The 19,432-nt window shown below is 47.7% G+C and overlaps 1 protein-coding gene across 1 annotated transcript; it reads left to right on the forward strand.

Annotated features, from left to right (window-relative positions):
- The first annotated feature begins 653 nt into the window (after positions 1-653).
- On the forward strand, positions 654-18,975 carry LOC124150249 (HAUS augmin-like complex subunit 1). The gene is made up of 9 exons (XM_048402841.1): positions 654-797; positions 967-1,141; positions 2,691-2,823; positions 4,177-4,311; positions 5,207-5,330; positions 6,424-6,489; positions 16,677-16,748; positions 18,142-18,189; positions 18,776-18,975. The coding sequence occupies exons 1-9, from the start codon at positions 747-749 to the stop codon at positions 18,824-18,826; spliced, it is 855 nt and encodes a 284-aa protein (XP_048258798.1). The 5' UTR covers positions 654-746; the 3' UTR covers positions 18,827-18,975.
- Positions 18,976-19,432: the final 457 nt, after the last annotated feature.

Here is a 19,432-nt window from a genome sequence, read left to right on the forward strand (position 1 = left end):
AGATCATTCAAAAGACACTTCATATGTATCTTCTTACGCAAGGTACCCTGTCTGGTGCTCGGCATTAAGGGGCTTAAACAAGGACTGGTCGGCTCGGAGTCAGTATACTGTGTCTGAGTGGGGTATTCATGTTAAACTGCGGCATGGTATCTCAGTGAGCTAGCACTATAAATCGGCATCAGTCCGGACTAGTACAAGCAGCCACAGAGACACACGTGCATGCACGTCGCTATATAAGTGCAATAATCTTGGACGCGACGTTAAACCCAATTTCACCTCACCTCACCTCTTACGCAAGGAATATATATGACATATAGATCAATCTATAAGATATTACTCATATTACATCGCAGTTAGGTACAATGCGTGGGGCCCATTTCTGGTGTCACCCGCCCTGATATCGCTGGAAAATTGCTAAAGCAGTGTAAACCATACTCACAATTAAATGCTAGTTATAAGTCCATAACAACGAAAACATATAGAATAATTCAATAATTAATTTATTGATATAACAAATTCGACTAGCAGATATCTATTATAAATACATTTCAAGATGTCACAAAATATATACACAAGGTATCAATATGTTTTAATGAAGGTGCCATTTTATAACCCTTTTGAACATAATTTGTCGAGCCCAGAGTTACCTCCCTTTGTCCACACATACACACTCCCGCCATATTCAAAACATGTCGTCTATTTTGATGGAAATCTAAACGAATAATGCACCTGTAATATTGTATGTGATGGATATTATCGACGAAGACTTTGGTGCCATTAACGAAAAGCATCAACAGGTGATTACATTTGACAAGGATCGAAGTAACATGGTGTTGAACCCCGGGCGAGATAAAATGTAAACAGGATAACAAACTCACAACTCTAAACCCTGCTAAATACACACCAGTCAGGAACTACTGTCTTTCACGTCAAATCATGCAACTTAACAGAGTTTGATCATTTCAGATTCTGGTATGGCTGGAGCAGATGTATGGTGGGGAGTCGGTGCCACAATTCGAACTCAACCAGAAGACAATCAGCATCTTGTACAAACTGATGCAAGAAAACCAGCTGCAGGACAAGAATTGCCAGCTGGTCATAGATGACCTGCGCCAGAAAGCGGCGGAGTACGGAGTGGAAGGTCTGTTGTCCCCTTGGATAAAACCTCCTACCTCTCATGTTAACCCTGCACAAAAACCTGCCCATTTCCATCCTTGATAGAAACTCAACCAATACATTTTCTGTAAACCCGAGTCGTTTAATCAATGACTTAGGACCTCTTGCACACGCTGTCAAAAAGCAGTATATATAAATTACTAAACGAGCTCCCATGTAATACCAATTTTTATAAAATGAGTGAATAGTGACTCAGCAGATACCAGAACTATTCACCGTTTCATAAAATTGGTATTACACAGGAGCTTGTTTAGTATTTTATTTATTCCTCTCAGTGATCTATTATCATGATTATCTCTACATGCATTGTCATTGAATAAGCCCAGGGATGATGAGAGTTTTCAGTGTTTGTTTGTGAACTTGTTAACGCAGTACATCAGCATGTGTTTTGGTAATACAGCTGTATGTTTATTAAACAGAGGATCTCTTTATGGGCGAGTAATAATAGTTTATATTCATTCATACTAAGTAAGTGCCCGGTCACACATTCAGGATTTTTACTGACCATTCCCGATTAAAATTTGTCAAAAGTCTGATCAAGATCCTGTGATTCGTGGCAGGAAATTCACAAATTTGTAAAAACATTTATTTAATCACGACAACAATATGATATTGTTCAGAAAGAATCCTGATTCAGCCGTTTCCAGCCAAATTCATCCCGATTCTCCCATTCTCAATCTGAATCTGATCCGATGTGTATCTTCCACATGGTAAAAAACGACCGAATCTGTTCCGACAGCATCCCGATTATCCCTAATGTGATCCGACAGAGATCAGACAGTGACTGGACAGTGAACCGATGCTGACGGAAGACATTCGTTAGTTGCGTGATAGTCTGGTCCTAAAAGAATCGTGCAAAACGGCGTATTCTCACTCCAGTCTCAGCAATTCTACAAGGAACATCGCCGTCAGTTATTGGCAGATTGGTCTCCATTTAAGTTGCATCCTTGCATCTTTATAAGGATTAAGTTACTTCACTGTGCCTGCTAAGAAGAAGCCTGTGAAAGCTGCAAGACAACCAAGGAAAAGGAAGCCTATTGCTATTTCTCCTATGCATTCATGCCCGTTCATCACGACAGCATCCTGATCCATAGGACACTGTCCAGACAACACAGGACATTGTAATGATTTTGATCCGATACAGCAGAATCTGTCACGATTGTAATCTGACTAGACAAAATCGGCTGAGTTTCCCGATTGTTACGGGAAGCACCTACTGTCGAGAGTGCTTGGCCGACCTCTCTGGACCTTTCCCAATCCGTCGAACTCTGTTACGAACGTATACGACTGCGTTCAGACAATGATAGGACATTCCAGATAATTGAGGATAGTAATCCGACTTTTTCACTTTTCGTGTCTGATCTCAAATGGGAACCATAATCGGCACTCAGTGAACGTGGCATAACATGACCAACATAATACGTACTTATATTTGTCACCTGCTAGCTGCGTCAAGATACAAAACAGAATTTTGATTCAAATTTTCACTTAGCAGTAATGAATCATTGTTTCAGCTCAGAGGCTGTCTCGGGTAGTGAAGGATGTGAACCTCAGTCAGGGATGTCTCTCCCAGTCCGGGGTGACCAGCCTCCGCACCCTCGCCAACCTTGCGCTCCTCTTGGACGTCCGAGATGCCTCCGACACAAGGTGAGCTGGGGAAGACAAACATAAGTACAGAAATCTTTTATTACACAATACATATCTCTCCTTGAAGGGGCGGTCGGGTAGCCTAGTGGTTAAAGCGTTCGCTCATCACGCCGAAGACCCAGGTTCCATTCCCGACATGGGTACAATGTGTGAAGCCCATTTCTGGTGTCCCCAGCCGTGATATTGCTGGAATATTGCTAAAAGCGGCGTAAAACCATACTCACTCACTCACTCACTCTCCTTGAATATTTTGTTTCCTGATACAGATTTCATAGCTGGCTAGAATTGTTTTTTTTATATTCTGGAATATAGTATATATTTTGGTTTAAAAAAATACAAATATTCATATATCACAGCCTCATGGGTACCAGTTCTATATGAACCTCCACTTGTTCATTTGTCTTATAGAAGGATTCATGGTCTGGCGCCCACTTCCAGTCTAGGTCTGCCTAGTCTGGTTGTGTCAAATAATGCCCTGTGTGATCATGGCTTATCTGTTGAAGTAGGGGAATATTACTAGTAATTACCTACTATTTTATACCCATCCTAAAATGTGAGTTAACAAAGTGAGATTTGAATGATTTGAACCAAAAGTGTTAGAACTGTCAGCTGAGCCTGAGAATGATCTCCCTTAACTGCTAACCAATCCTATGGAAGATGCTGCAGAGTGCCTCACAGATATTGTACAATTTATTGTCACATACAGTGATGCTGCTATTTTGCCAGGACATTCTTCTATATCACTAAAAATGTGACAAAAATGTGAAGACATTTTGGTTGACAATCAATGTACTAGAAAATCCACCAATCATATAACGCTGCACAAAACAGCCTACCGTAAACTACGATTATAACGAACACGCTTATAACGAACTGACCGATATAACGAACTTATTTTTTAGTCCCGGCCATTTGTTGCATATATGCTGTATATCTGCTTATAACGAACTACGGTTATAACGAACTAAAATTAGTGGTCCCTTTGAGTTCGTTATAACCATAGTTTACTGTATTTTCTTTGGTGAAACGATACATAGGTGCATCGTGAGTTTTTATGTGATGATACGATACAAGATATGTTTTTCTCTGTATCGAGATATTGGGTTTCACCAAAGTGGTAAACGTCTGAGACCTGCATCACTTTGTGCTTTCCTCTCACATCAAACTGACACGTAGTGATACGACTGGAATACTGTTAAAAGCGGTGTTAAACCCAACGTCAGTGAACTCATTCTTTGTACTCAGACAATGTGCTCACTCTAATGCTGTCAACCACAGGGTATCCAGGCCCAGACTGAGCTGTTGTGATAGCACTGACATGTGGCAACTCGTGTGTATCTTGGATTGTTGTAGCTACCTACTGGCACTCCAGAACCTGTCCAGTGACCTGATGAAGACAGCCGAGACGAGGAAACAGGAGGAGACATGTCTGGCAGAGTTCACACAAAAGTCAAAGGCTGCCCTGCACAAATACAATTCATTACTCAAGTATGTGTATCATGGCTCCAATAAGTGTTCAGATAATCCATGGGGCGGTCGGGTAGCCTAGTGGTTAAAGCGTTCACTCGTCACGCCGAAGACCCGGGTTCCATTCCCGACATGGGTACAATGTGGGAAGCCCATTTCTGGTGTCCCCCGCCGTGATATTGCTGGAATATTGCAAAAAGCGGCGTAAAACCAAACTCACTCACTCACTCAGATAATCCATAGTGCAAATATGATACCAGTGTTGGTTATTTATGCCCTACTGTGCAGAGTTGTGCCCCTTTGTTTGGCGTATCCACTGAATGTGTGTTAGAATCAAAACTATTGAAATCCTTGATGTGTCGGGTTTTCAAGACCGCCTCCAGGGTCTAGTGGTAGAGCGTCTACCAGGAGAGCCTGGCCACATTATACCGAAAGACGTTAAAAGATGGTACTTGTTGTTACCCTGTCTGGCGCTCGGGATTATGGGGCTAAATGAAAGACTGGTTGGTTCGGCATCAGTACACTGTGTCTTAGTGGGGTATTGATGTTAAACTGCCGCATGGTATCTCAGTGGGGTAACACTACAAAATAGGCATTAGTTCGGACTAGTTCCAGCACTGTTGTTTCAGTACTGTAGCACAGTGTTCAGAATTAAGCAGGAAAGTGGAGGGTCCCTTGTCATAACCCAAGTGTTAAAAGCTGAAGATTTAGGGAGTCCCGAGATTCAAATGCCATAAAAGGATACCTCAAGGACCCCAGGACCCCAGTATTTGTTAACATTGTTACATGTTGATAAAATCCATTATAGTTTCTTGTCGTGTGTAAATGAAACCAGATACATTACTCTTCTTACAAACACCCTGCACACATCAACGAACTGGGTACATCTATGACAAAGGCTGTGGAATTTTTCTAGAACTCTGCATCACTTGGAGGAGAAAAGTGTCACACAGCGTCCAGAGACTGAGAAGAGACGGAAGAAAGTGAGCTTCTTCGTCGACAAGGCCAAGCAGTACAAGGGTTCCATGCAGAAACTTCAGGTAGTTCCCTCTGGGTTAACTTCTTGCTTCACTATTGAGTACTTTCTTCAACAGGAGTTCGCAGCCTCCCGAATATTGGGGTCATCATGCCCCCATGGTCTGTTCTGAAGGAGGTCATGTTTGTTATTTTTGTTGTTGTTTTTTTTGTTTGTTGTTTAACGTCACTCTCAGCATTGTTCCAGCTATGTGATGGCGATCTGATCGAGTCTGGACCAGACAAGCAATTATCTTTAAGTGTCATTTCACAATCGTACTTCCCTGATGGTGTGAACTAAGAGGTATTTTCCAACCGAATATTTTGTTAACAAACCAGTACAAACTATACGACCATGGTGTGTTCAGTCTATAGTCATCCAATAGCCGGCAGAATTACCTTTGATGTTTTCATGGCGATAAATGCCATACTTGAAAACAGGCCCTCATACCTCAGATATCACACATGTTGTATCTGAAATATCACCATACTTTTGGGGCAAAGCTGATTTGTTAATCACATGAAGGCGGAGTTGGCAGATAACTGGGTCACCCTCACACAATACAATGTAACAACATCAAAAGAAGTCCGGAGCAATAGCAACATTTTAAATGCATCTGTTGTAGAAATACAATGTAGAACAATGTTGACGTAAAGAGGTACCAACATTTGTGGTCTGATTAAAAGGTTTTGGCCCTTCCATGTCAGACATTTTGAAATGATGAATTAGGTTCCACGCCAGAAAGATTTCCTGAAGATGTGCCCTTTGCACTAAGGGGCATGTTCATCAGCCATTGGATAAACCAGTTACATGATTGACACTTGATAGTGTATACAAAATATCAGCGAGCCATCGCACGACTCGCTGACAGTTCGTGTGCACAGCTTGTGTCATCATGTAACTACAACTTAGGGGCTTACAGTGTTGTCTCTACGGTATACTGACCCCTCCCTAGGTTAGTTAGTCAGTGAGTCGTGCATTCAGCGAAACCGATCAGGAGTTCACATTTGATCTGTCAAACTGGATTTGTGTTTGTTATATTTCGTTTATCCTTAATTTTAGGATTAATAATGAGATGAAGCTTGTCATTGTGTAATCCTTCTTGACCTGTCCTGCAGGTGGAACTAACCAGGGTGGGAGCTGACCCCTCACTGTACCACCAGACACTGGTGAGGAAATCTGAGGTAATGTCCCTTCATCACATCAAACTGTGACCCTCATACCATCTTCATCACGTCAGTCTGTAACCCTCATACCACCTTCATCACATCAAACTGTGACCCTCATACCACCTTCATCACGTCAGTCTGTAACCCTCATACCACCTTCATCACATCAAACTGTGACCCTCATACCACCTTCATCACGTCAGTCTGTAACCCTCATACCACCTTCATCACATCAAACTGTGACCCTCATACCACCTTCATCACGTCAAACTGTGACCCTCATACCACCTTAACATCAAACCGTGACCCCTCATACCACCTTAACATCAAATGGTGACCCCTCATACCACCTTAACATCAAATGGTGACCCCTCATACCACCTTAACATCAAACAGTGACCCCTCATACCACCTCAACATCAAACGGTGACCCCTCATACCACCCACATCACACCAAAGAGTGACCCCTCGTACCACCCACATCACACAAAACTGTGACCCCTCGTACCACCCACATCACACAAAACTGTGACCCCTCGTACCACCCACATCACACAAAACTGTGACCCCTCATACTACCCTCATCATATAAAACTTTGACCCTCATACCACCTTAACATCAAACTGTGACCCCTCATACCAACCACATCGCACCAAACAGTGACCCCTCATACCACCCACATCACACCAAACTGTGACCCCTCATACTACCCTCATCATATAAAACTTTGACCCTCATACCACCTTAACATCAAACAGTGACCCCTCATACCAACCACATCACACCAAACAGTGACCCCTCGTACCACCCACATCACACCAAACTGTGACCCCTCATACTACCCTCATCATATAAAACTTTGACCCTCATACCACCTTAACATCAAACGGTGACCCCTCGTACCACCCACATCGCATCAAACCATGACCCCTCATTGTACCACCCTCATCACACCAAACGGTGACCCCTCCTTGTACCACCACCCACATCACACCAAACGGTGACCCCTCCTTGTACCACCCACATCACACCAAACAGTGACCCCTCACTGTACCACCACCCACATCACACCAAACTGTGACCCCTCCTTGTACCACCCACATCACACCAAACGGTGACCCCTCCTTGTACCACCACCCACATCACACCAAACGGTGACCCCTCCTTGTACCACCCACATCACACCAAACAGTGACCCCTCACTGTACCACCACCCACATCACACCAAACTGTGACCCCTCCTTGTACCACCCACATCACACCAAACGGTGACCCCTCCTTGTACCACCCACATCACACCAAACAGTGACCCCTCCTTGTACCACCACCCACATCACACCAAACAGTGACCCCTCCTTGTACCACCCACATCACACCAAACAGTGACCCCTCCTTGTACCACCACCCACATCACACCAAACAGTGACCCCTCCTTGTACCACCCACATCACACCAAACGGTGACCCCTCCTTGTACCACCACCCACATCACACCAAACAGTGACCCCTCCTTGTACCACCACCCACATCACACCAAACAGTGACCCCTCCTTGTACCACCCACATCACACCAAACGGTGACCCCTCCTTGTACCACCACCCACATCACACCAAACAGTGACCCCTCACTGTACCACCCACATCACACCAAACGGTGACCCCTCCTTGTACCACCACCCACATCACACCAAACGGTGACCCCTCCTTGTACCACCCACATCACACCAAACGGTGACCCCTCCTTGTACCACCACCCACATCACACCAAACAGTGACCCCTCCTTGTACCACCCACATCACACCAAACGGTGACCCCTCCTTGTACCACCACCCACATCACACCAAACAGTGACCCCTCCTTGTACCACCACCCACATCACACCAAACAGTGACCCCTCCTTGTACCACCACCCACATCACACCAAACAGTGACCCCTCCTTGTACCACCCACATCACACCAAACAGTGACCCCTCCTTGTACCACCACCCACATCACACCAAACGGTGACCCCTCCTTGTACCACCACCCACATCACACCAAACAGTGACCCCTCCTTGTACCACCCACATCACACCAAACGGTGACCCCTCACTGTACCCCCCTCATCACACCAAACAGTGACCCCTCACTGTACCACCCACATCACACCAAACAGTGACCCCTCCTTGTACCACCCACATCACACCAAACAGTGACCCCTCACTGTACCACCCACATCACACCAAACAGTGACCCCTCCTTGTACCACCCACATCACACCAAACGGTGACCCCTCCTTGTACCACCACCCACATCACACCAAACAGTGACCCCTCCTTGTACCACCACCCACATCACACCAAACAGTGACCCCTCCTTGTACCACCACCCACATCACACCAAACTGTGACCCCTCCTTGTACCACCACCCACATCACACCAAACAGTGACCCCTCCTTGTACCACCACCCACATCACACCAAACAGTGACCCCTCCTTGTACCACCCACATCACACCAAACGGTGACCCCTCCTTGTACCACCACCCACATCACACCAAACAGTGACCCCTCCTTGTACCACCCACATCACACCAAACAGTGACCCCTCCTTGTACCACCCACATCACACCAAACAGTGACCCCTCCTTGTACCACCACCCACATCACACCAAACAGTGACCCCTCCTTGTACCACCACCCACATCACACCAAACAGTGACCCCTCCTTGTACCACCCACATCACACCAAACAGTGACCCCTCCTTGTACCACCCACATCACACCAAACAGTGACCCCTCCTTGTACCACCCACATCACACCAAACAGTGACCCCTCCTTGTACCACCACCCACATCACACCAAACAGTGACCCCTCCTTGTACCACCACCCACATCACACCAAACAGTGACCCCTCCTTGTACCACCCACATCACACCAAACAGTGACCCCTCCTTGTACCACCACCCACATCACACCAAACAGTGACCCCTCCTTGTACCACCACCCACATCACACCAAACAGTGACCCCTCATTGTACCACCACCCACATCACACCAAACGGTGACCCCTCCTTGTACCACCACCCACATCACACCAAACAGTGACCCCTCCTTGTACCACCACCCACATCACACCAAACAGTGACCCCTCCTTGTACCACCACCCACATCACACCAAACAGTGACCCCTCCTTGTACCACCCACATCACACCAAACAGTGACCCCTCCTTGTACCACCACCCACATCACACCAAACAGTGACCCCTCCTTGTACCACCACCCACATCACACCAAACAGTGACCCCTCATTGTACCACCACCCACATCACACCAAACGGTGACCCCTCCTTGTACCACCACCCACATCACACCAAACAGTGACCCCTCCTTGTACCACCACCCACATCACACCAAACAGTGACCCCTCCTTGTACCACCCACATCACACCAAACAGTGACCCCTCCTTGTACCACCACCCACATCACACCAAACAGTGACCCCTCCTTGTACCACCCACATCACACCAAACAGTGACCCCTCCTTGTACCACCCACATCACACCAAACTGTGACCCCTCATACTACCCTCATCATATAAAACTTTGACCCCTAATACCACCTTAACATCAAACGGTGACCCCTCGTACCACCCACATCGCATCAAACCATGACCCCTCATTGTACCACCCTCATCACACCAAACAGTGACCCCTCATTGTACCACCCTCATCACACCAAACAGTGACCCCTCCTTGTACCACCACCCACATCACACCAAACAGTGACCCCTCCTTGTACCACCCACATCACACCAAACAGTGACCCCTCCTTGTACCACCACCCACATCACACCAAACAGTGACCCCTCCTTGTACCACCCACATCACACCAAACAGTGACCCCTCCTTGTACCACCACCCACATCACACCAAACAGTGACCCCTCATTGTACCACCCACATCACACCAAACAGTGACCCCTCCTTGTACCACCACCCACATCACACCAAACAGTGACCCCTCCTTGTACCACCACCCACATCACACCAAACAGTGACCCCTCCTTGTACCACCCTCATCACACCAAACAGTGACCCCTCCTTGTACCACCACCCACATCACACCAAACAGTGACCCCTCCTTGTACCACCACCCACATCACACCAAACAGTGACCCCTCCTTGTACCACCCACATCACACCAAACAGTGACCCCTCCTTGTACCACCCACATCACACCAAACAGTGACCCCTCCTTGTACCACCACCCACATCACACCAAACAGTGACCCCTCCTTGTACCACCCACATCACACCAAACAGTGACCCCTCCTTGTACCACCACCCACATCACACCAAACAGTGACCCCTCCTTGTACCACCCACATCACACCAAACAGTGACCCCTCCTTGTACCACCCACATCACACCAAACAGTGACCCCTCCTTGTACCACCACCCACATCACACCAAACAGTGACCCCTCATTGTACCACCACCCACATCACACCAAACAGTGACCCCTCCTTGTACCACCACCCTCATCACACCAAACAGTGACCCCTCCTTGTACCACCACCCACATCACACCAAACAGTGACCCCTCCTCGTACCACCCACATCACACCAAACAGTGACCCCTCCTTGTACCACCACCCACATCACATCAAACCATGACCCCTCCTTGTACCACCACCCTCATCACACCAAACAGTGACCCCTCCTTGTACCACCCACATCACACCAAACAGTGACCCCTCCTTGTACCACCACCCACATCACACCAAACAGTGACCCCTCCTTGTACCACCACCCACATCACACCAAACAGTGACCCCTCCTTGTACCACCCACATCACACCAAAAAGTGACCCCTCCTTGTACCACCACCCACATCACACCAAACAGTGACCCCTCCTTGTACCACCACCCACATCACACCAAAAAGTGACCCCTCCTTGTACCACCCACATCACAACAAACAGTGACCCCTCCTTGTACCACCCACATCACACCAAACAGTGACCCCTCCTTGTACCACCACCCACATCACACCAAACAGTGACCCCTCCTTGTACCACCACCCACATCACACCAAACAGTGACCCCTCCTTGTACCACCCACATCACACCAAACAGTGACCCCTCCTTGTACCACCACCCACATCACACCAAACAGTGACCCCTCCTTGTACCACCCACATCACACCAAACAGTGACCCCTCCTTGTACCACCCACATCACACCAAACTGTGACCCCTCATACTACCCTCATCATATAAAACTTTGACCCCTAATACCACCTTAACATCAAACGGTGACCCCTCGTACCACCCACATCGCATCAAACCATGACCCCTCCTTGTACCACCACCCTCATCACACCAAACGGTGACCCCTCCTTGTACCACCACCCTCATCACACCAAACAGTGACCCCTCCTTGTACCACCACCCACATCACACCAAACAGTGACCCCTCCTTGTACCACCACCCACATCACACCAAACAGTGACCCCTCCTTGTACCACCCACATCACACCGAACAGTGACCCCTCCTTGTACCACCACCCACATCACACCAAACAGTGACCCCTCCTTGTACCACCACCCACATCACACCAAACAGTGACCCCTCCTTGTACCACCCACATCACACCAAACAGTGACCCCTCCTTGTACCACCCACATCACAACAAAAAAGTGACCCCTCACTGTACCCCCCTCATCACACCAAACAGTGACCCCTCCTTGTACCACCCACATCACACCAAACTGTGACCCCTCCTTGTACCACCCACATCACAACAAAAAAGTGACCCCTCCTTGTACCACCACCCACATCACACCAAACAGTGACCCCTCACTGTACCCCCCTCATCACACCAAACAGTGACCCCTCCTTGTACCACCCACATCGCATCAAACCATGACCCCTCCTTGTACCACCACCCTCATCACACCAAACAGTGACCCCTCCTTGTACCACCACCCACATCACACCAAACAGTGACCCCTCCTTGTACCACCACCCACATCACACCAAACAGTGACCCCTCCTTGTACCACCCACATCACACCAAACAGTGACCCCTCCTTGTACCACCACCCACATCACACCAAACAGTGACCCCTCCTTGTACCACCACCCACATCACACCAAACAGTGACCCCTCCTTGTACCACCCACATCACACCAAACAGTGACCCCTCCTTGTACCACCCACATCACACCAAACTGTGACCCCTCATACTACCCTCATCATATAAAACTTTGACCCCTAATACCACCTTAACATCAAACGGTGACCCCTCGTACCACCCACATCGCATCAAACCATGACCCCTCATTGTACCACCCTCATCACACCAAACAGTGACCCCTCCTTGTACCACCACCCACATCACACCAAACAGTGACCCCTCCTTGTACCACCCACATCACACCAAACAGTGACCCCTCCTTGTACCACCACCGACATCACACCAAACAGTGACCCCTCCTTGTACCACCACCCACATCACACCAAACAGTGACCCCTCCTTGTACCACCCACATCACACCAAACAGTGACCCCTCCTTGTACCACCACCCACATCACAACAAAAAAGTGACCCCTCCTTGTACCACCACCCACATCACACCAAACAGTGACCCCTCATTGTACCACCACCCACATCACACCAAACGGTGACCCCTCCTTGTACCACCACCCACATCACACCAAACAGTGACCCCTCCTTGTACCACCACCCACATCACACCAAACAGTGACCCCTCCTTGTACCACCCACATCACACCAAACAGTGACCCCTCCTTGTACCACCACCCACATCACACCAAACAGTGACCCCTCCTTGTACCACCCACATCACACCAAACAGTGACCCCTCCTTGTACCACCCACATCACACCAAACTGTGACCCCTCATACTACCCTCATCATATAAAACTTTGACCCCTAATACCACCTTAACATCAAACGGTGACCCCTCGTACCACCCACATCGCATCAAACCATGACCCCTCATTGTACCACCCTCATCACACCAAACGGTGACCCCTCCTTGTACCACCACCCTCATCACACCAAACAGTGACCCCTCCTTGTACCACCACCCACATCACACCAAACAGTGACCCCTCCTTGTACCACCCACATCACACCAAACAGTGACCCCTCCTTGTACCACCCACATCACACCAAACTGTGACCCCTCCTTGTACCACCCACATCACACCAAACAGTGACCCCTCCTTGTACCACCCACATCACACCAAACTGTGACCCCTCATACTACCCTCATCATATAAAACTTTGACCCCTAATACCACCTTAACATCAAACGGTGACCCCTCGTACCACCCACATCGCATCAAACCATGACCCCTCATTGTACCACCCTCATCACACCAAACAGTGACCCCTCCTTGTACCACCACCCTCATCACACCAAACAGTGACCCCTCCTTGTACCACCACCCACATCACACCAAACAGTGACCCCTCCTTGTACCACCCACATCACACCAAACAGTGACCCCTCCTTGTACCACCACCCACATCACACCAAACAGTGACCCCTCCTTGTACCACCACCCACATCACACCAAACAGTGACCCCTCCTTGTACCACCCACATCACACCAAACAGTGACCCCTCCTTGTACCACCCACATCACACCAAACAGTGACCCCTCCTTGTACCACCACCCACATCACACCAAACAGTGACCCCTCCTTGTACCACCACCCACATCACATCAAACCATGACCCCTCCTTGTACCACCCACATCACACCAAACAGTGACCCCTCCTTGTACCACCCACATCACACCAAACAGTGACCCCTCCTTGTACCACCCACATCACACCAAACAGTGACCCCTCCTTGTACCACCCACATCACACCAAACAGTGACCCCTCCTTGTACCACCCACATCACACCAAACTGTGACCCCTCATACTACCCTCATCATATAAAACTTTGACCCCTAATACCACCTTAACATCAAACGGTGACCCCTCGTACCACCCACATCACACCAAACAGTGACCCCTCATTGTACCACCCTCATCACACCAAACAGTGACCCCTCCTTGTACCACCCACATCACACCAAACAGTGACCCCTCCTTGTACCACCACCGACATCACACCAAACGGTGACCCCTCATTGTACCACCCACATCACACCAAACAGTGACCCCTCCTTGTACCACCCACATCACACCAAACAGTGACCCCTCCTTGTACCACCCACATCACACCAAACTGTGACCCCTCCTTGTACCACCCACATCACACCAAACAGTGACCCCTCCTTGTACCACCCACATCACACCAAACAGTGACCCCTCCTTGTACCACCCACATCACAACAAAAAAGTGACCCCTCCTTGTACCACCCACATCACACCAAACAGTGACCCCTCATTGTACCACCCACATCACACCAAACTGTGACCCCTCCTTGTACCACCCACATCACACCAAACAGTGACCCCTCCTTGTACCACCCACATCACACCAAACAGTGACCCCTCCTTGTACCACCCACATCACAACAAAAAAGTGACCCCTCCTTGTACCACCCACATCACACCAAACAGTGACCCCTCCTTGTACCACCCACATCACACCAAACAGTGACCCCTCCTTGTACCACCCACATCACAACAAAAAAGTGACCCCTCCTTGTACCACCCACATCACACCAAACAGTGACCCCTCCTTGTACCACCCACATCACACCAAACAGTGACCCCTCCTTGTACCACCCACATCACACCAAACAGTGACCCCTCCTTGTACCACCCACATCACAACAAAAAAGTGACCCCTCCTTGTACCACCCACATCACACCAAACAGTGACCCCTCCTTGTACCACCCACATCACACCAAACAGTGACCCCTCATTGTACCCCCCACATCACACGAAACGGTGACCCCTCCTTGTACCACCCACATCACACCAAACAGTGACCCCTCGTTGTACCACCCACATCACACCAAACAGTGACCCCTCGTTGTACCACCCACATCACACCAAACAGTGACCCCTTGTTGTACCACCCACATCACACCAAACAGTGACCCCTCCTTGTACCACCCACATCACACCAAACAGTGACCCCTCCTTGTACCACCCACATCACACCAAACAGTGACCCCTCCTTGTACCACCCACATTACACCAAACAGTGACCCCTCCTTTTACCACCACCCACATCACACCAAACAGTGACCCCTCCTTGTACCACCACCCACATCACACCAAACAGTGACCCCTCCTTGTACCACCCACATCACACCAAACAGTGACCCCTTGTTGTACCACCACCCACATCACACCAAACAGTGACCCCTCCTTGTACCACCCACATCACACCAAACAGTGACCCCTCCTTGTACCACCCACATCACACCAAACAGTGACCCCTCCTTGTACCACCCACATCACACCAAACAGTGACCCCTCATTGTACCACCCACATCACACCAAACAGTGACCCCTCCTTGTACCACCCACATCACAACAAAAAAGTGACCCCTCACTGTACCCCCCTCATCACACCAAACAGTGACCCCTCACTGTACCACCACCCACATCACACCAAACAGTGACCCCTCCTTGTACCACCACCCACATCACACCAAACAGTGACCCCTCCTTGTACCACCCACATCACACCAAACAGTGACCCCTCCTTGTACCACCCACATCACACCAAACTGTGACCCCTCCTTGTACCACCACCCACATCACACCAAACAGTGACCCCTCCTTGTACCACCCACATCACACCAAACAGTGACCCCTCCTTGTACCACCCACATCACAACAAAAAAGTGACCCCTCCTTGTACCCCCCTCATCACACCGAACAGTGACCCCTCACTGTACCCCCCACATCACACGAAACGGTGACCCCTCCTTGTACCACCCACATCACACCAAACAGTGACCCCTCGTTGTACCCCCCTCATCACACCTAAACAGAGTTTGTGAACAGTCGAACAACATCTTTCCATCGAAACTGTTGGCATGAGGTTTTTAACTTTCAAACTTTACATTTTTGAATCAGGTTATGGAACCTTTTTCAAATATTTTAAAACAAATAAAACGCAAACAAGACTTGAGTTTGGTTACTATCACCATGGCTCCCTCCTGTCTCCCTTACATGTTGGTGATTTTCTTCATGTTGTAGGAACTCCAGGCTCTGAAGCAGAAAATAGCCCCTCTGAGAACAAAATTGCAGATGTACTATGATCTGCCACCTGTAAGTATAAAACATGTCTTCCGGATTAACTTGTAATATACTGTCTTACAGTCTATGGTGTTATATAAACCGAAATTTTGCACATATGCCACAGACGTGATGCACACAAACCACAAACATCACGCACACAAGCCACAAAGATCATGCACACAAACCACAAATATCACGCACACAAGCCACGAACATCATGCACACAAACCACAAACATGCACACAAGCCACAAACATCACGCACACAAGCCAGGAACATCATGCACACAATCCACAAACATGCACACAAGCCACAAACATCATGCACACAAGCCACAAACATCATGCACACAAGCCAGGAACATCATGCACACAATCCACAAACATGCACACAAGCCAGGAACATCATGCACACAATCCACAAACATGCACACAAGCCACAAACATCATGCACACAAGCCACAAACATCACGCACACAAGCCACAAAGATCATGCACACAAACCACAAACATGCACACAAGCAACAAACATCATGCACACAAGCCACAAACATCATGCACACAAGCCACAAACATGCACACAAGCCAGGAACATCATGCACACAATCCACAAACATGCACACAAGCCACAAAGATCATGCACACAAACCACAAACATGCACACAAGCCACAAACATCACGCACACAAGCCAGGAACATCATGCACACAATCCACAAACATGCACACAAGCCACAAACATCATGCACACAAGCCACAAACATCATGCACACAATCCACAAATATCACGCACACAAGCCACAAACATGCACACAAGCCACAAAGATCATGCACACAAGCCACAAACATCACGCACACAAGCCACAAAGATCATGCACACAAACCACAAACATGCACACAAACCACAAACATCACGCACACAAGCCACAAAGATCATGCACACAAACCACAAATATCACGCACACAAGCCACGAACATCATGCACACAATCCACAAACATGCACACAAGCCAGGAACATCATGCACACAATCCACAAACATGCACACAATCCACAAACATCATGCACACAAGCCACAAACATGCACACAAGCCACAAACATCACGCACACAAGCCACAAACATCATGCACACAAGCCACAAACATGCACACAAGCCACAAACATCATGCACACAAGCCACAAACATGCACACAAGCCACAAACATCATGCACACAAGCCACAAACATCATGCACACAAGCCACAAACATCATGCACACAAGCCACAAACATAATTCAGATAAGTATACAAATGTAGATAATGTTTCACTATGTGTATCCCAGAATTTCTGTACTTCTTGTCGAAAACTTTTAAATATTGCTGTTAATCTGAAAGGAATTTGGAGCTGAATATTTCTTTTGAATACTTCCTGTTATTTCTTCTTCAGGATTTATCGCAGACCAAGGTGAAGATAGAAGAACTCAAACAGCAAGTGGTAAGTTTTGAATAACATGTAACTTTTGTGTAAGAATGTAATGCATATTCTTAAGTTGATACAAACTTTCAGTTTTGTCTTAAACTCATTCACATGCTACTTTGATGAATTTACCTCCGTCAACATTGTTCAACAACATTATTTATGAATCAAGAATTTTGTCTATCATGTTGCAATGATGTAAAGTTAAGAAATGAGCTAAAAATCTCTTACCTCCATATTTAGTCTTCAAGCTTTGGGGGGTGTCTGCAAAGAAAGACCCACTGTAGAGGCTGTTTTTAAAATAACATAAGAAAGATACAAAGCCCTGGTTCCACAAAGCGATTGTAGAGCTAAAACGATCATAACTCCCATACTTTAACATAGACATTCATGATAGCACTAACATCACTTTGTTGAATGGGACCGGGAGTATGAGTTCCCCACTTGTGAATGACACCACAGGGAATAACAATCTAGATGGACTTGGTTTTTTTATCCAAAAATCTAGTTACTTTACATAACCACTTGTCTGAAATGAGCAGCGGACGAGTTGGATATGACCGATGGTGTCTCCCTCTGCTGACCACACCTTTCTCTCCAACAGAGTGCATTGGAAGGTGAGCTGACAAGAAGAATTGACCTGATGCATCTATAGCAAGATGAGGACAGCTGGACACTTTCTTGCTATTTCATTCTTAATGTTTGACCAGACAATTGTATATTTATTTGTATATATGATGTTATCCTACCTCCAGACCCGCTGTGTGATGGCGGCACGCTTGAATAAAGGAAATTATTGCTTCATGTGTTCTTTTGTTGTCCCTCCACAGTTCTGGGGTCTGTTTAAACTCGAGTGAGTAGGGTTTTACGCCACTTTTAGCAATGTTCCAGCAATATCACGGCGGGGGACACCAGAAATGGGCTTCACACATTTTACCCATGTCGGGAATCGAACCTGGGTCCTGGCGTGACGAGAGAACGCTTTAACCACGAGGCTACCCGACTGCCCCGTTTAAACTGGACATTGTGTAATGTGGTTTCCATGAACACAGAACCTAATTTACAGTCACCAGCTTCTCCATTTTCATCAACTACGTTTCAGTTGGCCTACACTGCAGGTTCAGGGCTCGATATGTAGCACAAGATACCTGCCAGTATGTGATACGCGCTCCCGAGAAGGGACTGAACTCGGCACCAGCATTTCCTTGAATACAGCACAAAACACCTGTGAATTGTCATGTCTTTATTTGTTAGGATGATC

This window comes from Haliotis rufescens, unplaced genomic scaffold (assembly GCF_023055435.1).
Source record: "Haliotis rufescens isolate VD_foot unplaced genomic scaffold, xgHalRufe1.0.p SCAF_1, whole genome shotgun sequence".
NCBI lineage: Eukaryota > Metazoa > Mollusca > Gastropoda > Lepetellida > Haliotidae > Haliotis > Haliotis rufescens.

Bases quoted from the DNA above. Each gene is read 5' to 3' on its own strand.
- LOC124150249 (XM_048402841.1), top strand. From the start codon at position 747: ATGGATATTATCGACGAAGACTTTGGTGCCATTAACGAAAAGCATCAA. The intron at 5,331-6,423 runs GTAGTTCCCTCT...CCTGTCCTGCAG, and splicing joins GTTCCATGCAGAAACTTCAG to GTGGAACTAACCAGGGTGGG. The intron at 18,190-18,775 runs GTAAGTTTTGAA...TCTCTCCAACAG, and splicing joins AAGAACTCAAACAGCAAGTG to AGTGCATTGGAAGGTGAGCT.